Below are 21,468 nucleotides of genomic sequence, written 5' to 3' on the forward strand. Positions count from 1 at the left end.
CTCCATCCAGTTTTGGTCACCACACTATATAAAAGTTGTTGAGACTCTAGAAAAAGTGCAGAGAAGAGCAATCAAGATGATTAGGGGACAGGAAGCTAAAACATGATGAATGGTTGCAGGAACTGGGCATGGCTAGCCTAGTGAAGAGAAGGACCAGGGGAGACATGATAGCAGTCTTCCAATATTTGAGGGGCTGCCGCAGAGAGGAAGGGGTCAAGCTATTTTCCAAGGTACCCAAAGGCCAGACAAGGAATAATGGATGGAAACTGATCAAGGAGAGATTCAACCTAGAAATAAGGACCAATTTCCTAACAGTGAGAACAATCAGCCAATGAAAGTGCTTCCCTTTGGAAGTTATGGGAGCTTCATCACTGAAAGCTTTCAAGAAGAAACTGGACTGCCATTTGTCAGAAATGGTGTGTGGGGTCTCCTGCTTGGGTGGGGGGAGTTTGGACTAGATGACCTACAAGGTCCCTCCCAACTCTGTTAATCTGTTAAAATTAACGATAGGTACCAAGGTATCACTATATAATAAAAGTAGTGCTGACCTAAGAAAGGTATATTAGGTTTCTTTGTCTGGTTTACCATGCAGGGCTGATATTTTGCCTGGATGGATCAGGTCTGGTTAATATTTCGACAGAAGTAGTTCAAGAAATCTGACAACTTTTGGCTAGCCCATAAAATGTCTTGGAAGAAAATAGTAGCAAACCATAAAATCTCCATAGACCAGTAGTAGCAAACCACTTGTATTCTGTAGCCAAGAAAATGTTACCAAGTTGTCTAGGAAGGTGCCAGGAGCCGAAATGACTCAAAGGAAGCCTTAATTTTCACCTTTGTTGCATATCTATCCCAATTCTCCTATTACATCATGAACTAATTATTCCTAAACATTACCCACTAAGTGACTTTTCAGTCTGTGTTTTGCTCCCTGCCATGCTTCCAAAAATACCCTAGATTGCAGACAACAATAATCGTCTGACAGGAAATCCCACTGATTAAAGTTCAATCAATTATTAGGATTACAATGAATTCCCCCACAGAACAGAAACAGTTGGAAGGTGGGTAGAAAGAATTACTCATTGCATTAGTTTTTCCGTTTCACCACTAGAAAGGAGCGGCATGGAAATTACCTGTACAATCATAGTAGCCAGAATCTACACTTCCCCTCCCTGTGTACACAGAGGTGGGGTAGCATTAGAAGACTCTTATACAAGACTAGACAAACTTGTGCCTGTGGGTTCAATGTTTTAGAGTTATTTCCTTATCTAAACAAAATGACCATAAGTGGACAAAAAAAATAGGGAACAAAAGTGACTTCCAACTACCTATCAGTTTTCCAGTGGTGGGATTCACTTACCTTCGTTACTGGCTTGCAAATGTGAGTGTGCATGTAGAAGGTTGCACATTACATCGGGGTGGTGGATAGAACCTCCAGCAGCAGCCGCTACCAATTCACCCGAACCGGTAAGAACCGGCCTTAATACCACCTCTGCAGTTTTCCCATTGAGTTTCCTTGTGGGAAGCTGGCAAGGAACATTAGAAATCTTTCTTTCTTTCTTTCTTTCTTTCTTCCTTCCTTCCTTCCTTCCTTCCTTCCTTCCTTCCTTCCTTCCTTCCTCGCATTTTACTATCAACGATACTCAGAAAAGACATGGTGGCAACCTGATAGAAGCTTTGGCTATTTTGTAAGTCCATCATGTGTAGGCCTCTTTCATGTGTGACACAGATAAAAATGGGGGAAGGAGCCTTGATCACAGTGTTGTGGGCCCCATTTTGGGTGTGTGTAGAGAGAAGGGAAAAAGATGGATTTGATGGAAGTATGTAAGAACTGCTAACTAATCAAAGGAGTCTGAAACATACGTTAAACCTTGAGAAATGAGGCAATGTTTAGAAGCATCAAATGCAGATGTTAAAACACTTGTAACCAAACGACATGCTGCATGTGATGATGTTTTTTTTTCTTTTTGTGCGTTTTTTCCCTTTTTCTTTCTTTCTTTTCTTTTTTTTAAATCCTAGGTTATTGTGGTGTCTATCAAATATATAACAGAGAGATACGGGGTGTGTGAATGGGGGGAAACGTAGTAGGGATGGATTGCTACAGGCAGGGGAATAAGAAATGATACGAAATTATAATTTATTAAATGAAACAATGAATGTATAAGAATGATAAAGGTTAAAACACCTGTAATCAAATGACATACTGCATGGGATGATGGGCTTTGTTTTCTTTGTTTTGTTTTGTTTTTTCTTTTTTCTTTTTCTCTGCCTTTCTTTTTCTATTGTTATGTGATTATGTTGTCTATGTAACAAAAATAAAAAAAAATTCTATAAAAAAAATCGCAGATCCTTGATTCACTGGAATATAACGAGTGGCGGTGGGTGGGAAATATAGCACAAACAGGCTTAAAAGATTTTGCTATTATAGTCACTATCTATAAAAGTAGTTTCAACCTTCCTGTGGAGTTGATTGATTGATCTGTCTAGTGGGGCTGGCCCTGCAGATAGTATAGAGCATGTTGTCATGTGACGAAAGCACCCATAATGCAATGAGTGTGTGACATTCCCCCCTGTGCCCCACCTTCCTGCAAATGCGCACATGACACCCCCCCGTACTCCCCATCCCCCCACATGCACATACAACCCCTCCGTGCCCCGTTTTGGGCCCAGTAAGCCTCCTGGGACCAAAAAAGGGCCACTGGGGGCCCAAATCCCCACAACTCCACACACACATACCCACATGACCCACCCCCACCCCTGACCTTGTGCCTGTGTTTCCCGCATGTGCCCTGACCCCCATGCCTGCACAGCAGAGACCCGAAAATCAGCTGGCTGGTGGGAGGCATGAATGCATGTGCGGTGAAGCTGAGCTGGGGTGACGGCTCGCATGCCCACAGAGAGGACTTTCTATGCCACCTGTGGTTATAGGTTCACCATCATGGATATAGAGCAATGATGACAAGGCAAAAGAAAACATCACTGCCAGAAGGAGCACTTTCCTTTATCTTAAACAATAAAAGGTGCTCAAAAAACCCACATGGAGGTAATCAAAATAAACGTTCAAGCCTATTTAACAGGAGAAACAAAAACAAAAGTTTCCTTTGCAGAGAATACAACATGAACAGAAACTGGATAATAAATGCTTGGTGGTGTAGCCTCTCTGCATCAATCACAATACATCTTTCTCTTTGGGTTACTTAATCGTGCTTTAAATCCATGTAATTATAGCTCATTATTCATCACTGCAAATACTTTACGTCTGTTCTACAGGCCATTATTGACTGCCAATAAGAATTCTGGATGCAATTCAAAGTGCTAGTTTAGACTGAAAAAAGTGTTTTTCTCTGGTGGGACCAGTCTATCAGGGCAACCTGGTCTATGGGGTGGGGCACACTGATTCCACTTTCACTTTTCGGCCCCAATCCAGGAACCTTCACAGGCTGTTGTTTTTGTGATAAACTAATTTTTGTGTTGAATTTATGTTTACCAACAAAGAAATAAAGGGAGACTAGTATAGATCTATTTTAAGCTATTTAGCTCTCGTCAGCTATCCATACCCTTCCGGGATTCAAGCCTGGACTTAGAGGTTGATACATCTGCCTAATATGTAAGTAACCCGGGTTCAAATCCCAGAAGGGTATGGCTAGCTGATGAGAGCTAAAAGCTTGAAATAGATCTATACTATATTGTACAAGCTATTCTCCAAAGCACCTGAGGTCAAGTGCTTTGGGTGGAAACTAATCAAGGAGAGAAGCAACTTAGAATTAAGAAGAAATTTCCTGACAGAACAATTAATCAGTGGAGCAACTTGCCTCCAGAAATTGTGAATGCTCCAACACTGGACGTTTTTAAGAAGATGTTGGATAACCATTTGTCTGGTGTAGGGTTTCCTGCCTAAGCAGGGGATTGGACTAGAAGACCTCCAAGGTCCCTTCCAACTATGTTGTTCTATTCTATTCTTTGTCGGTAAACATCAATTCGACTATATGAAAAGTACTATATGATTAATCCATATTTGTGATTCAGTGAGATGCCAAGAAACACTCTCAGAATATTTGTTTTCTCTGTTAGAATTTACAAAGGATTTTACATATATGTTGAACACAGCTCTATTTCTCCAACTGAAGAAGAAAATAAAAGAACATTTTTTTTCTGGCTTTTGCTTAGGGGAAGAAAAAAACAACTGCATGGGTTATTTGCTCCATACAGAACAGACACAATCAATGTAAACATTCATCAGGTTTCCCCATGTCATCTGTAATATTTTCAATCAATCCTGTTTCCAAGTTGATCAAATTTCTTGTTGTTTAACAGCCTAAAACAGAGTTTGCTGATGTCGTGTGGGTGACTTCTCGGTGTGAACTGCTGTACTCAAATTGGAATGAGCCGCAGAAGAAATAAATGGAATCTGCAAGAAAAAAAATTAATTAGAGCAGTGTTTCTCAACCTTGGCAACTTGAAGATGTCCGGACTTCAACTTCCAGAATTTTCCCAGCCAGAATTAGAGGCTGTAGTTCTAAAGATGATTGGCATCTTGTTCATGGAGGTTTCTAGAATTTGCAGAAGATGTTGGATCCATCAAAACTGAGTGGATCTCAAAGGAAGAGAATGAACTAAGACAGAAATGAGTACAGATAGCCCTTGACTTATAGACAGTTACTTAGCAATGGACTCCCCAAAAGCTACTTATGATCTAGTTTCAAAGTTCATCTTGTCCTGCCCATCTGACTGCATTTTGCCTGTGTAGCAACTGACCCATAGTTATGGCCATGTGCAATTCCGTATTTTATGTCCGCTTTGTTGGAAACCAGTGTTTACTTTCAGTTTCTGGCAAAAACTACTCCGTAGTAAACAATGGGTTAATGACTGCGGCATTCACTTAACAACTACCACAAAAAAGGACACAAAATTGAATCAAGTCACAAGATAACCCACTTTACGACTATCACAGCTTATTATTGTAATTGCAGGGCATAATTAAGGTCATACTCAAGGTTTACCTTTATCATAGGGGCTATCAAGACATCTCTAAGTGACACTGTGGCTCAGTGGCTAAGATACTGAGCTTGTCAATCGGAAAGGTCAGCGGTTCAGCGGTTCAAATCCCTAGCGCTGTGTATTGGAGTGAGCTTCTGTTCCTTGTCCCAGCTTCTGCCAACCTAGCAGTTCGAAAGCATGTAAAAATGCAAGTAGAAAAATAGGAACCACCTTTGGTGGGAAGGTAACAGCGCTCCGTGCACCTTCGGCATTTAGTCACACCGACCACATGACCACAGAGACATCTTCGGACAGTGCTGGCTCTTCGGCTTTGAAATGGAGATGAGCTCTATACTATGCTCCCAAAACCCTATTGTAATGCATTGGCAATAAGATTACCAGTATTCTGCAAAAGAACTATTCAGCTACTTTATGTCAGCAGATGGTTTTCTATAACTTTATATCTAATGGTCATTAGGAATACTGTTTGCGGATTCTGGTTGCCCTAGGCCTCATACCTCAAAAGGGCATACGTGCTGGCCAATACAAAAAAACCATTTTGACATGGAACAACCCACATAATTGGATGAATGCAAAAATGATGTGCAATAGCAACAAAAGAAGAAGAGCTTTCTCTCTGAGAAAGAGTTTTGAGAGAATTCAAAGAGTGCATTTGTTTTCCTCTAGGACTTTAACATCAGTACAAGTATATTAGTGAAAGAGAGAGGGGGAGAGGGAGGGTAGGAAGGAGAGAGAGAGAGAGAGAGAGAAAGAAAGAAAGAAAGAAAAAGAAGGAAGGAGGGAGGGAGGGAGGGAGGGAGGGAGCGATCAAGCTGAACATTTAATGAGTACGAATGAGAAATTCTGTGTTGAAGACATATTTGTGACTTTTTAAGTATCCTTGGTAACAATAGGGCATCCACATTAAGTAAAAATTCCCTTTCACACAACAAGATGACAAACTGAAATATTTACCATTCTGCTGATATGCCGCGTCCACCTTATGTATAATTCCATTAAATTCTTCCATTATTTGTTTTGGATAGCCCTGCTCCATAGAATGAAATCTCTCATCATAGCTGTAGCCCAAAATGAATAATAATAAGAAACCAGCATCAGGCTTAGAAAGAAATCAGGGAACTCAGAATGGAAGCGAAATGAAGCCAAAAGATTTATAATATCTGATCAGAAACCATCTTAATGTGCCAATGCTGCTTTCATAGTCCTTTCAACATTTTCCAATTACCTCTGTAGATATGCAAATGGCATCTACTTTAGTGGGATCAAAGACTTGTCTTCAGTATTGATGGAGAATGGATATAATAATTGTTATTGATGTTGCTTTTTTAAATATTTTACATATATTAAAATATAATATATATTTTAAATATTTAAAGATTTTGTTTTTAATTGTTAGAACTCCCCCCTCTCCCGAGTTATGTATCAGAAATGGGCAGCCATATAGATTTCCCAAATAAATAAATAAATGAAAATCTTCCTTAGGCAGAATTATTCCGTGCATTTTCTAACTCTGCAGTTGAATCAATAAGCCCCATTTTGGAGCATTTTATTTCGTCAAACTCTCTTGTGCTTAGTGCGCAAATCTGATAACCTCACTTCTTACTCATTGTTCAGTCTGGCCCAAAACTAATGTTGTTTACATTTGTTTGCAGACTTCCTCATGAAATTTCCAGGAATATAGAAAAGTCCTTTGCACGGATGTTAGAAGACTCTGTGGTTGATTCTCAAGCTGTTTAAGGGCGCTGATGTATTTCTTTATTTACATGGCCTATGGGTTGCTCCAATTAGCTGACTGATTGTGACGTACAACTCCCTTGTGTCTAACTGGGAGTGAAAACAAAGCAAATCAAATTTAAAGTCCAAATCATATAGGAGAATAACATCAAACTGTGGGAGATGCACAGAAGAATAGAGTTCATTCATCCTCATGGCTTGGTGAAACACCCATGTTTTTATTAATTTCTTGAAGGCCAGAAATCAAGAGACTGTTCAAATGTTGGGCGGAACGAATACAGTTCACAGGAGGAGGTGGAAACTGAGAAATCCTGCATCTGTGGCTCCTGGGTGGAGGACTCGTATGAGGAGCCCATTTTACTAAAACTTAATAAGTGAACAGAAGTTGCTGGAGAAGGAGGTTCTGTATATAGGTAACCCTCTAATAGAGATGAATTTGTCATCACAGTTTTCTTTCAGTTGCATGCACATATACATAATAGTGTAAGCCAAACTTATAGAGAGCTATGCAATGGCTATTTCAGCCCCATCTTTCAGTAAATCATATCATGTCACATTTGGCAATTGAGAATGAGTGATTTGAAATACATCAGTTTGAGCAAAGACTTTGTGGTACGAATATGAATAAATAGTATATGCAGACAGTGGGAATTATTGGCTTAGCCCTCTGAAAGTGGTTTTCACGATTGTACAGAGAATAAGAGTTCTATCTTTGCTGCAGAGGTAAGTTGCTCCCGGTTCATCCCGGTTCTGCCAAACCAGTTGTGGAATTGTGGCCTGGGTCGCAGAACCGGCAGTGACCAAGGCTGGCCACGCCCTGAACTGGTTCCACGACCTCTTATGCCATTGCCAGCATGTTTCTGTGAATGCACAGAACAATATTTAGTCACCTGTGCATGCGCCAGAAACAAGCAGCTGGCGTGCGTGCAAGTGATGCACACATGCAATGAACCGGTATCAACCAGTCTAGGAACCCACCCCTGCTTTGCTGATATATAGTAAAACATGGGGGGAAATATTTTAATATGATTAGAGAAGGAATCAAGCAATCAGCAACAGATCCTGCACAACTCACACAGCTTTTGCTGATCTATGCAATGTTCAGTGGCATTTAGACTGCCATGGCTTACCTGTCCCCTAACTACATCACAGTATAGTCTCCATATCTTGTTGATAGCAAAAGAAAAAGAAACCTGGATGAGGATTTGAAAACAGATCGTCCTGATGTAAAATGAAGAAGGGAGAAAAAAACTTCGCCAAGTGAAGAGGTAATTTTGCATTGCAAAAAGCCCAGGGAGAGAACTGAGCTCCATGTTAACCACAGCATCATGAGTAATATGTAACTGTATCAATACAATATGCCATCAGGATAAAGAAACTGTATTTTGTGGGTTTCAAAACTGTTTTTCAAAGGGTTTCTGGAAAATGTTTATTTAGTTTTATTATGGTGCGGACGTAAGAGTGGTTCTGATGAGCCACTTCCTCAACCACTTACTACCTACCTCCATAGCTGATCCCTAGTGAAAAACTTTGTCTTCCTGGATTTTACATCATAGAAAGCGGCATCTATCCTCTGCACATAGCTTGGGAATCCAAGATTGTATAGTTTCTGGGGATAACCACTGAGTATCTTGTAGTCCCTCAGAGCCCAGTACCTCTTCCCTGTACAGTTTGTGGAAGCAAATGATAAATTGACATAATTAATGCTAAAGCCAAGACAGACAAGTATCTGCTTCATGGTATAAAAGTAAGTAATATACTGTATTTTTTGGAGTATAAGATGCACCTTGCCCCCTAAAAGAGTGTGGAAATGTTGATGCATCTTATACACTGAATACAGCCATTTTTGGTCTCACAAAGCTCCACCCCTGCAGCCCATTTTTGCGAAAAATGGGCAATACCTGGGCCATTTTCCACAAAAATAGGGGCGTTTTTGTCTTCCCCCAGCCTTGCTGAAGCCTACAGAGTGCTCCTCGGGGCTGGGGAGGACAAAAACTTTTTTTTCTTACTTACCTCTTCAAAATCTTGGTGCGTCTTATACACCGGTGTATCTTATAGTTTGAAAAATACAGTAATTATTAAGGAAAGTTGGTTCTTCTCTTTAATGTTTAAAGTGTCTCGGGGTCTGATGATTCAAGGGACCATGTCTCTATACCAGGGGTGTCAAACACAATTTCATTGAGGGCCACATTAGGGCTGTGGTTGACTTCGGGGGCTGGTTGGGCAGGGCCAACTGGGTGAGTGAGGCCAGCTTGACGTCACTTCCCAAACTACTGGCATGTTTCCTCTTCGAATTGAGTAGACCAGGCCGAAGCAACGCTGGTCCGATGTTTCCTCTTCACACCGGGTAGACCATGCCAAAGCAATGCAGGATGGCCCCTTATATTTTCCAGGATGGCCCCTGGGCCAGATCTGACCACATTGTGGCTGGATCCAGCCCGCGGGTCTTGAGTTTGACACCCCTGCTCTACACTTTCAGAGTGCATCTTCCAAGCACATGGGAGAAAATATCTACAATATGGCCAGACTACGGATGTCTCAATTGTGTTTGGTCTCGCTTTTTTATATGAAAAATGCATCTAAGTTCTCAACTGGTAAATGATTTAGTAGTTTTGATTTTAGTTAATTTTGATTTGTTTAAAATTAGTTTTAAACTAATTTGCTTTTGCTTTTTAAAATTTTGACTTGAGCCCGTGCCAGAAAAGAAAAGTGGAAAATACCGGTAAATTAACTGCAAAACTATTAATCAGGCTTAGCAATATTGTGATTCGTTCAATTGACATTCATAAATTCTCTATTCTTCCCACATTGGAGGGATTGAAAACCTATAGTAGATGGAACCATCTTTGTAATCTCCCTCAATATTGCACTTCAATAATATTTATAAAGGTAAAGGTCCCCCTCGCACATAGGTGTTAATCGTTCCTGACTCTAGGGGGCAGTGCTCACCTCTGTTTCAGAGCCGAAGAGCCAGCACTGTCTGAAGATGTCTCCGTGGTCATGTGGCCGGCATGACTAAATGCCAAAGGTGCATGGAACTCTTACCTTCCCACCAAAGTGGTCCCTATTTTTCTACTTGCATTTTTTACATGCTTTCGAACTGCTAGGTTGGCAGGAGCTGGGACAAATAACAGGAGCTCACTCCGTTACACGGCACTAGGGATTTGAACCGCCAAACTGCCAACCTTTCTGATCAACAAGCTCATCATATTAGCCAGTGAGCCACCACGTCTCATCAAATTTATATACAAATATAATACAAATAATATTTGTGCACAGTAGCCATTACTGTGTCTTGTCTAAGTCTACGGTCTAAGTCTTTTGCAAGACATTATACAAATAATTATCTTTTTTCTCCTAAAATTAGTATGTATATTAATTGTGTATGTTAGCATGTATATTAATACAAGAGAATATTTGTAGCTCAGGGTTGACCTGTGGAGTCTTGTTTGTTTTCTTGCAGATGTTTCACTACTTACAGTAAGTAGGTAATGTCTTTAGCACTGAAGATGTTACCTAGCTGGGTAATAAAACATCTGCCAGGAAACAAACAAAACCAGAGAGCACCAAAGGTTACACAATCTGAACATTAATCTGGAACTATTATTCTACATTTTGGAAAAGTTATTACTTCAACAAAATGAGTAAGAACAACATTGATATGTGTTGGTCCTTCTCAATAAAAACACGGATGAAGGAAAGCTAGCAAGGATGAAGGGCAAAGCAACGTTCTGGTGCACCAGTTGAGGCCCTATTTGGATCGGGAGGCACTTCAAACGGTCACTCATACCCTCGTCACCTCAAGACTTGACTACTGTAATGCACTCTACATGGGGCTGCCCCTGAAAAGTGTTCGAAGACTACAGCTAGTCCAGAATGCAGCCACGCGAGCGATACTGGGTGTACCAAGATACACCCACGTTACACCTAACGTCCGCGAGCTGCACTGGCTTCCTATCGGTCTCCGGACATGATTCAAGGTGCTGGTTATTACCTTTAAAGCCCCACATGGCCTAGGACCCGGATATCTGCGAGACCATCTTCTGCCACATACCTCCCAACGGCCAATAAGATTGCACAGAGTGGGCCTTCTCCAGGTGCCGTCAGCCAGACAATGTTGGCTGGCGGCTCCCCAGGGGAGGGCCTTCTCTGTAGCCGCTCCGACCCTATGGAATGAACTACCCCCAGAGATCCGGACCTCACCCACTCTCATGGCCTTCCGAAAGGCTATCAAAACCTGGCTATTCCGGCAGGCCTGGGGCTGTTGACCTCATGACTGAGGTCCAGCCCCAGCTAGATTGGGTGCATGATGTGGTTTTTTAATCAGTTTTCCTCTGTTTTTTTAATTCTTCTTTTTTAAAAAAAAAAAAATTTCTGTAAGCTGCCCGGAGTCCTTCGGGATTGGGCGGCCTATAAATTTATTAAATATAAATACAAATACAAATACAAATTCACCTCGAAATAGGAAGAGAAGGTCCTTCTCTGGGGAATAATAAGCTGCATCCACCTGGAAGTTTGGAAGTTCTGGCCAAACAGAATCCATAACCATCCAATCTTCACGAATCGTCTGATAATTATGATGCCACACAAATCTGAGCAAGAAAAAAGAAGCAGAAAAATCACGGCATAGTATTAGGTGGGTCCTCAGATCATCAACAAAAATCAAAGTCTGCACTTGGACATTGTTCTGAACAACAATGCAAATCTGTTGTGTGACAGATGTAGAGAATACAGAGGATGACCATGAGAGGAGAGAGGATGAGGGGAAAGATATATTACCAGAGCAACGAAAAGGGAAACAATTGCTTAAGTACAATTGATGAAGGGGGATTACGAAAACATCTCAGACAGAACCCCCACCCATCTAATCTGCACGAATAAAAAAGAGGGAGGAGGAGAACCACAATCACACTTACATGAGTATGTTACCATAGCCCATCTAAATAAAAGTAGTTTCTCGTTTCCTGTAGAGCAGTGTTTCTCAACCTTGGTGACTTTAAGTCCTGTGGACTTCAATTCCCAGAATCTCTCAGCCAGCTATGCTGGCTGGGGGATTCTGGGAATTGAAGTCCACAGGACTTAAAGTCACCAAGGTTGAGAAATAAGGCTGTAGAGTCTATGTTTTGGTCTGGTCTGTCTCAAAAAACCTGACAAACTAAATATCTTCCCATCTTCTGCGGTCCGCTACTAACACCACTAAGATGCTACACTGCGCCTCTTGGCTTTGTTTGATCCTGCTGCTTCCTCTCATATGAAATGCTATTTATTCATTTGATTACATAGCTTCATTTATATTAAAGTGGTGTGGTGGCCTAGAGGTGGCACTCTCGCCTCACAATCAGGACGCTGTGAGTCCAATTCTAGGTAGAGGCAGCTATTTCCCTCTCCGGGCACACTATCTCTGCTGAACTCCACATTGGTGACAGGAAGGGCATCCAGCCATTAAACACTCTTGTTAGCGCCACTCAGTTGCCCAGACTCCACCCTTCAAGGGATTATGGAGTTATTAAATGAAGATGATGATACCTTCATTTATATTAAAATTTGTAAGCAGTTGAAATATGAATGAAGGCTAATTGCCAAACTTGTAAAAGGGGTGTGCTTGAGGGAAGGTGACCGGAGAGATTTAGTAGTAAAATCATTTAATTAGTTTAAACTTCGTTTCCCAGTTTCTTTGTTAAAAATCAAGTGTATCGCCTCTTCCTGGCAGCATAAACCCCACAAGGGCTATTGTAGCCCTTGATCCAGAGGTGGGTTCCTACCGGTTTGGACCGGTTCGGCCGAACCAGTAGTAACTTGGTGGCAGTGGTGGGTTTCAAAATTTTTTAGAGCCTCTTCTGTAGGTGTGGCCTGCTTTGTGGGAGTGGCTTGCCGGCCATGTGACCAGGTGGGAGTGGCTTGCTAGCCATGTGACTGGGTGAGTGTGGCCAACTTGTAAAATGTAGTGAAACTCACTTAACAATGTTCTTGCTTAGCAACCAAAATGTTGGCTCAGGAACTCTGGCATTGAAGTGTGAAAGTCTTAAAGCTGTCAAGTTACAGGACCCTTGCACCCCTAACCCTTTAGAAAAAAAACCCCAGGGGTGTTCAAACTTGACAGCTGTAAGACCTGTGGACTTCAACTTCCAGAATTCCTCCTCTCGCTCTTCATCTTGATGATGTGCGGACGGGCGGGGCGAGGGAGCTGTAACCGATTCTAGACGGCACTGTAGATTTGTGGAACCTCTTCTATAGAAGAGGTTAGAACTGGCAGGAACCCACCCCTGCTTGGTGGCCTGGGTCACTGGAACCGGCAGCAACCCAAGCCTGGCACACCCCTGAACCGCTTCTCCTACGGCGCCACCATCTTGGTTTTCAGTTCTGTGCATGTGCAAAACAATTTTCATTGCAAAAATGGTGTTTTTTTCTTCATTTTTTAAGGTTTGGCGCAAGCGCAGACCTTTTCATTTGCAAATGCGCACGGGCGTGGGTTTTTCCACGCCCCAAACGGGCAGTAATGCCGGCAGCAACCCCCCCACCCCTGCCTTGCTCCAATATAAAATGTACATCTTTATGCTAAACTCTTGCTTAGTGTGAAGGAACCAAGTCAAGTCTCAGGTTTTGCTATCTATCTGTTTCCTCAGGTATCCACAGCAAAGAGGTGGGAAAGTTTTATTACCATTAAAAGTACAATCTCAAATGGGTTTAATACTAACTATAGATTGTTTATGCAAGCCTACAGGATTGTCATGGTTGATTATTGGCTTGTTTCCAAGAAGCCAAACTTAGTGTTAACACCAATTTGACACTCATATCTTAAGAGAGAGAGAAAAAAAAGGATGTCTAACTTTCTGGGAATTTGTTGGAGAGAGAGGGGCTAATATAGGAAATTAACATAGCCAAAAATTTACAACCTATTACTGAAGCTTTCATTGTATCCCTTATTATTATTATTCAATGATGATTAGTTTTTTATAACCCTAAAGACTGTGTTCAGAAGAATGGGCAGATACTTTTACCGCCATCTTACATGTCTTTGAATATGATTTTATCACCATGTATATCTGCAACAGCATCTGCAGAGAAGTTTGGATCACACCTCTGTGGAATTATAGCACTGCTTGTCCTCTTTTTTGGACCTGCAAATATTGAGAATAGTTCATGATACCCTTTGTTTTTAATGTACAATATTTAGAATTCATTTCACAGCACTTGTATTCCATTCTACCAGGTTACCATCTGCCTATAATTAACTATCAGAAGTAGGTGGAGGAAGGCCATTTAATTTTGCTGAAGTACAAAGAAGGGCTCAACAAATCCCCACAATGAATAGCACTTCTACATACAGTATATATTATATGTACAGTTTGGTTGAAGTAATTGGTGCAAAGATTCTGATGTTTGGAACATACAAACCAGTGGTGGGTTTCCATTTTTTTTAGAACCTCTTCTGTAGGTGTGGCCTGCTTTGTGGGAGTGGCTTGCCAGCCATGTGACCGGATGGGAGTGGCTTGGCAGTCATGTGACTCAATGGGCGTGACCAACTTGTAAAATGTGGTGAAACTCACTTAACAACGCTCTTGCTTAGCAACCAAAAAGTTGGCTCAGAAACTCTGGCATTTGAAACACGCAAGTCTTAAAGCTGTCAAGTTACAAGACCTTTGCACCCCTAACCCTTTAGAAAAAAAACCCAGGGGTATTCACACTTGACAGCTTCAAGACTTGTGGACTTCAACTCCCAGAATTCCTCCTCTTGCTCTTCATCTTGGTGATGTGCAGACGGGCGGGGGGGAGGGAGCTGGAACTGGTTCTAAATGGCACTGTAGATTTGTGGAACCTCTTCTATAGAAGAGGTTAGAACTGGCAGGAACCCACCCCTGATACAAACTGTTTTATTTTGTCACAGCACACAACAAAGGGTGCTTTTGGAAGGGAAGCCTCATGATGGCAAAGCACTCCTTTGAATTTGCACACTCTTCTTCACTATCCGTTTTAGAATGAATAAAAATATAAGTACCATAAAGAGCTTGGATGCCTTCTACATCATCTTCAGGAAGAACAAAGTCCTCCAGGCCACGGTAAGTGTAAAGAGGGTACATCAAAGCTTCAGGGTCACTGGAGTGTTGCAGTCCCAATGTGTGGCCCAACTCGTGGGCTGCAACCACAAATAAATTAAAATCTGGAAAGAGCACAAAGCCATCAAGTTAGCAATAGAGCATCAGGATGCCCTCTGGAATCCAAATATATTATAGAATAGTATATTCCAAGCACTCACAAACAATTCTAGAAGCAAGATTATCTCTCCTATCAATATTTTTACGACTGACTAAACTTCACAGTCAAGGTTAGGTAAAAGTAAACATTCCCCTTGCACATGTGTGTTATTCGTTCCTGACTCTAGGGGGCGGTGCTCATCTCCACTTCAAAGCCGAAGAGCCAGCGCTATCTGAAGACGTCTCTGTGGCCATGTGGTCAGCATGACTAAACGCTGCAGGCGCATGGACCGCTGTTACCTTCCCACCAAAGGTGGTTCCTATTTTTCTACTTTCTTTCGAACTGCTAGGTTGGCAGAAACTGGGACAAGTAAATAGGAGCTCACTCCATTATGCAGCACTAGGGATTTGAACCCCTGAACTGCTCACTTTTCTGATCAACAAGCTCAGCATATTAGCTACTGAGCCACCACATTCCCTAATCATTTACTTGCCTTCATATTTTAAGGTAAATGAAGGTTCTTTTAAAGGACACTACTTTAAGAGGATTAAGTTGATATCTTTGCTATATAAAAGTAAATGCATTTGGAAGAAGGCCTTGAAATATACTGTATATTTTAGAGAAAACAACATGCAAAAGTTGTAGCTTTAATTTTCAAGACAATAGCATGATTTGAGATAATAGACTTATGACCGAACTGTTATATTAATCTAATTAATTGATAGGTTAATGGATTTATATAGGCAAGCTAGTACTTCTGGAGTCCTAGAAATAAATCTACAGTTACCTCTAGAATCATTAGTCCATGTTTCATCATCATCAAAGTGGACATCCCCTCCAATATTGTCACCAGGAGGGAAAGCATGAGCTAGTTGACCCAATGGTCCATCAAAAGGTACAAAGTCTCCATGCTCTATAAAATGAACAACCCAAAATAACTGCTAATTAATTAGACATCTAAGGGGTATAGCAAATTTTAGAATAAACATGACAACATAGCATACAATTTTGCCCTCACATCACCTTTGGATCCAAAAGAGATCATAATGTCAGCAGTGCCATTAAAAATCCTGGTGAAATGAAGAGGGGTGACATCACTCCATACTTGAAAAGCTTCCTGCATTGATTGGTCCACTTCTTCCCAGCTCAGATCCAGGGTATAGTTCACAATTCTGTTCATATCACAAATGCCAATCATCAGTTATATTTTCCTCTGAATACTCAGGATGGCTTACATGCAGAGGCTTACATGTTTTTTTCCATAACAATCCAGTAAAACTGCCTGGGCTGTGAATTTCTGGCACAACGTACTGTATTTTTCAGACTATAAGACACACCATGATTTTGAAGAGGTAATTTTTTTTAAAAAAAAGTTTTTGCACTCTGCAGGCCTCCCAAACCCTCTGCACACCTTGTTTTATTGAAAAAAAAGGGGGGGGCATGCAGAACTTTGGGAGGCTTGTAGAATGCTCCTGAGAGCTGGGGGGGGGGCCGGGCAAAAACAAGCAAAAAAATGGGCCGTTTCTCACAAAAACAGGCTATTTTTTTGCAAAAAAAGGGGGGGGGCATGCATAGGCTTCAAGAGGCTTGTAGAGTGCTCCTGGGGGCTGAGGGGGCAAAAATGAGCAAAAACGGCCAGTTTTTTGCTCATTTTTGCCCTCCTCAGCCCCCAGGAGCACTTTGCAAGCCTCCCAAACCCTTTGCACATCCATTTTTGCAAAGTGGGCAGGGTTTCGGTAGACCAAAAAATGCTATATTCAATGTATAAGATGCACCCATATTTTCACCCTCTTTTTTGGGGGGAAAAGGTGTGTCTTATACTCTGAAAAATATGGTAACTCAGTGTTACGCTGAGAGAACTAACTTGATTCTCCTTGATCCAAGTAGCAATAGCAATAGCAATATAGCAATAGCAGTAGACTTATATACCGCTTCATAGGCCTTTCAGGCCTCTCTAAGCGGTTTACAGAGAGTCAGCATATTGCCCCCAACAATCTGGGTCCTCATTTTACCCACCTCGGAAGGATGGAAGGCTGAGTCAACCCTGAGCCGGTGAGATTTGAACCGCTGACCTGCTGATCTAGCAGTAGCCTGCAGTGCTGCATTTAACCACTGCGCCACCTTGCTAAGTACAATACCTTAGCTATTATAACATACCATAACTTATAAACATTTTCCTTTATTAGAATTAGAATTCTTTATTAGCCAAGTTTGATTAGACACACAATTTGCCCCCGGTGCATAAGCTCTCAGTGTACATACAACAATAGTAATAGATCATTATCATAGTCATTGTAAAAATACCTCCATCATAAAACATTAGATACAACACTTAGTGATAGTCATGGATACTAAATAAGCAATCAACAGAAATCATGCTAGGATACTAAGTAAACAATATATGTGTATGTGTGCAGATGTATGGCAGAATGTTGATAATGATCAGAAATATATATGGAACATTTGGTTTTTATTCATTCTCTGTAAATTCCCCCCCGAAGGAATTAATCTCGCCATGTTGATCTAAATCAAAATAGGACTAATTTAATTCGTACAAGAAAGATCAATACATGGTGTAGATGGATTTATCTGTGCTTCTACATCTGAGCAAAGTAAATACACATACACATATACACAACATGGGGAAACTGACCAGTATAAGTGGTTACAGCCTTTGAATTGCATTAAATCAACAGAAAAAAAAAACATCAGGCAAAGATCAGCATAATACTGGAGTAATAATAAAAATGATGTTTAAAATGTTTTGGCTTGGTGCTGCTATATGGGATTGTCTTCTCAAAACACATTCATAACTCTGGGTGTGCCTCGGTGAGAGTAATTTAGGCTAAAACCACTCCATACAAAATTTGATTTTGGTTAAGAACATGCTATAAATCTGTGATGGCAAACCTATGGCACGCCTGCCACAGGCAGCACACAGAGGCCTCTCTGCGGGCACACTAGCCATCACCCCAGCTCAGCTCTACTGCTCATGCACAGGCGCCCCCCTCGTTTTGGACCTCGAAGGCCTCCTGCACCTCCTTCGAAACCGAAATTTGAGCACAGGGGGGGGCATGGCACATGCGCAGGAGGCTGGAGTGCATACACAGGGGGGGGGGTGCGATCACATTGCATTTTTTGGGGGGGGGCGGACATGCACATGGGCTTTGGACCCTCGTCACCAAAAAGGTTAACCCTCGCTGCTATAAATGATTGCCATTCTGTCGTTTCAACAGCATCACGGTTTTTAAAATTCAATTTAGAGCTTTCCGAATGTCAGCAAAGAAAAACAGAGGCAGAGAAACCCCACTCATCTAGACCACGGAAGCGATATTTTCAAAAAGGGCCTAGTACAGACACAACAAAGGGAAATGAATACTAAGTGAAAGACATTCATTTTACCTGTATGTTAAATCCAACACCGGCCACTTAATTTTCCTGGGGAAAAAATGATACCCTGCCGTATCAGGCACACCACACCGAGGTTGTTTCATTAGTTCTAAGGTTTCTGAGGTCATTTGTCCATTTCCTTCCAGGCTAAAAAAAGACTGCATGGATTTCAGCTGGTTAAGCAAAGATGCTGAGCTTCTTTTCCAAACGTTTCCTTGACTGTAGTAAGTGTCCAGATAGCTCTAGGAATAAAAGGGGGAAACCATTTGAAAAAAGATCACAAAAAGGTAGGACACTAAAAACAGTGTAGGGAAAACTGGCAGATACTTCTGTTGAGAGGTTGCTTCCTGTCTCAGGCCTCGGACCTACCGTAATTTTGGGGGGAAGTGGGAAAGGTAAACTACAAGCAAGAATCCAGAAGAAGAAAACAGAGGTAACAAAGGTGTTCATCTTCACACAACTACTGAAGTGCATGGGTTTAACAAATACTTTAGGTCAGGATACCCTTTTATAGAACACATACTGTATCTAGGAATTTGACTTGTCATTCATTTATCTACAGTGCAATTTTCTTATTCTAGGTCAAAAGCCCCCCTATCGCTATGTTTAGCAAAAACTCCATGCTTGTGGTTAAGAGATTAAATTCCTTGTTCAATAGCAGTTGCTGGCACTAAAAATGACAACTTCGTTTTGTGCCCCTTTTCTAAGGGAAATAATTTGCTGTCAGTGCAAATGGGCCTATTTTGTTTGCATGTTGTTTTCATAGGCTGCCTTCGTAATATGAAGCATATGGATATCAGTTCCACGCACTGCAAAAATTATCTCCAATGCTTTGAAAAGCTTTTCCTTGACTTCTTTCCAAATTCCAGCAATACTTTTTCTCTCTTCCTGCCTCTCTTCCAATATCATGCAGGCGTGTCTCCCACATGCGTTGCAGAGACCCGAAAATCAGCTGGCTGATGGGAGGTGCGCATGCATGCTTGGTGGAGCTGAGCTGGGGCGATGGAGAGAGGGCTCCACATGCCAGCTGTGGCACATGTGCCAAAGGTTCTCCACCACAGTTAGACAATATTGTCTTCTTGTCAAACAATAGAAAGTCAAGTAAGAAATCAAACATTTTTTTTCTATTCCTTTAAGGAAAAAAATGGTATCATCTCCTTACAGTTTAAATGTTTTATATTTTAATATTTTATTTATATAGTGCCCAGTGTGGGAGATGGGGTTTTTCTCCAAAATTTGATGAATAAATAAAATAAATACTCTTCCTACATTTTTCAATGAATCACCAGCACCTGGCTCTCCATTACTGAATTAAAATAATACCTTAAAGGCATACCCATGCACATTTAATTGTTGAGTTGAAGAATGTCGTTTATGCTACAGTAGCAGATAGAAATCCTTGTTTTATTTTTGCACTTTTATCATTGTTCCTGAATCATCATTAACAAGTTGTGACATGATGTTCAAGTCATTTAAAATTAGATCTTATAATGCAGACACAACATCATCTAAGAAATGTAGAAAAATCTGGGAGAATTTTAAAAAGATCCCTTTGTCAATTTAATATTTAATGAATAAGTCCAGAGAGAAAGAGGGAGAAAAGAGAAAGAAAGAAATAGATAATTAAATAGACATTGATTCCCAATGGCTATCTAATAGACTGCATTTTCAAGATTGAATATTAAATTTTCTGTCACATTTCATATTATTGATGAGTTAAGAATACATTTCTCCAAAGCCCACCCACAGGATTCAGGAAAACTATTTATGCAAAGACAATCTAGAACTGCAAAGCCTACGGAAGTTATGTATATTCATTTCTACTAGGATTAAGGATAAACCTTTTTTTCCCATAACCTGTAGTGTCAAAAGAACATGCAATGAAATGTATTTAACTCTGATATTCTGGAGTCTGGCATGAAGTAAATTTCTAAAATTGTTTAGATTTGGTTTAGGCTGCTATCTTGCGCACACTATGAAGAGAAATGATTTCATTTGGACTGTAATTTGATGTGATTCGCTCCGCTCAGAATAAGGTTCTAAGGACTACAACATAATTACTTGTCAGATTCTGAGTTTCGCTGAATTTGACAACCCAGCATCAGCTAAAAAAGCTTATAATGATGCATGTTTTATAAATTTGTAGTCCTCAACTTATACTAGTTCATTTAGTGGCTGTTCAAAATTACAATGGCATTATCAAAAATGACTTATGACCATTTTCATACTTACAACCATTACAGCATCCACCTGGTCATGTGATCAAAATTCAGATGCTTGGCAAGTGGTTCATATTTATGACGGTTGCAGTGTCCCATATGATCTCCTTTCTCAACCTTCTGACGAGCACAATCGATGGGGAATCCAAATTTATTTAACAATCATGCTACTACCTTAACAGATGCAATGAATCACTTAACAACTCTGGCAAGAAAAGTTGTAAAATGGGGCAAACCCCCTTAACAAATGTTTCACTTAGCAACATAAATTTCAGGCTCAGTTCTGGTAGTGACTCGAGGTCCACCTGTATAATAGATTTCAAAATACAGGTCTTGTGAGAACATCATATTTTTCATACCTGTCAGTCCTTCAATGTAGCCCAGAAATGAAACACCAACCATGAGTGTATTACCATTGTGGTAGGGTTATAGTAACAGACTCTTATCAGAGTTCCACATTGGCAACAGGAAGGGCATCCTGCCAGTAAACACTTAGCTCTATTCAGTTGCCCAGACTCCATCCCACAAGGGATTATAACATCGTTAAAAGAAGACGATAGTAACAGAATCTTACAATTCTGAAAATACTTCTCCTGTAAAAAAAGATGTGGAGATTCTAGAAAGAGTGCAGAGAAGCGCAACAAAGATGATTAGGGGACCGGAGGCTAAAACATATGAGGAACGGTTGCAGGAACTGGGTATGTCTAGTTTAATGAAAAGAAGGACATGGGGAGATATGACAGCAGTGTTCCAATATCTCAAGGGCTGCCACAAAGAAGAGGGAATCAAGCTATTATTCTCCAAAGTACCTGAGGTCAGGACAAGAGGCAATGGATGGAAACTAATGGAGAGAATCAACCTAGAACTAAGGAGAAATTTCCTGACAGTTAGAACAATTAATCAGTGGTACATCTTGCCTCCAGAAGTTGTGAATGCT

At 40.9% G+C, this 21,468-nt stretch overlaps 1 protein-coding gene across 1 annotated transcript; it reads right to left on the bottom strand.

Annotated features, from left to right (window-relative positions):
* Nucleotides 1-4,304: 4,304 nt before the first annotated feature.
* LOC116510258 (collagenase 3-like) lies at nt 4,305-20,933 on the bottom strand. Its single transcript, XM_032219738.1, has 11 exons — nt 20,891-20,933; nt 18,682-18,800; nt 18,325-18,554; nt 15,946-16,094; nt 15,710-15,835; nt 14,726-14,887; nt 13,739-13,847; nt 11,185-11,321; nt 8,232-8,391; nt 5,950-6,053; nt 4,305-4,405 (listed from the first exon to the last, which is right to left on the bottom strand). Exons 1-11 carry the CDS (start codon nt 20,931-20,933, stop codon nt 4,305-4,307), a joined length of 1,440 nt encoding a protein of 479 aa, XP_032075629.1.
* Between the last annotated feature and the right edge of the window lie 535 nt (nt 20,934-21,468).

The sequence above is a fragment of the Thamnophis elegans genome, chromosome 6, assembly GCF_009769535.1.
Source record: "Thamnophis elegans isolate rThaEle1 chromosome 6, rThaEle1.pri, whole genome shotgun sequence".
In the NCBI taxonomy this organism is placed as follows: domain Eukaryota; kingdom Metazoa; phylum Chordata; class Lepidosauria; order Squamata; family Colubridae; genus Thamnophis; species Thamnophis elegans.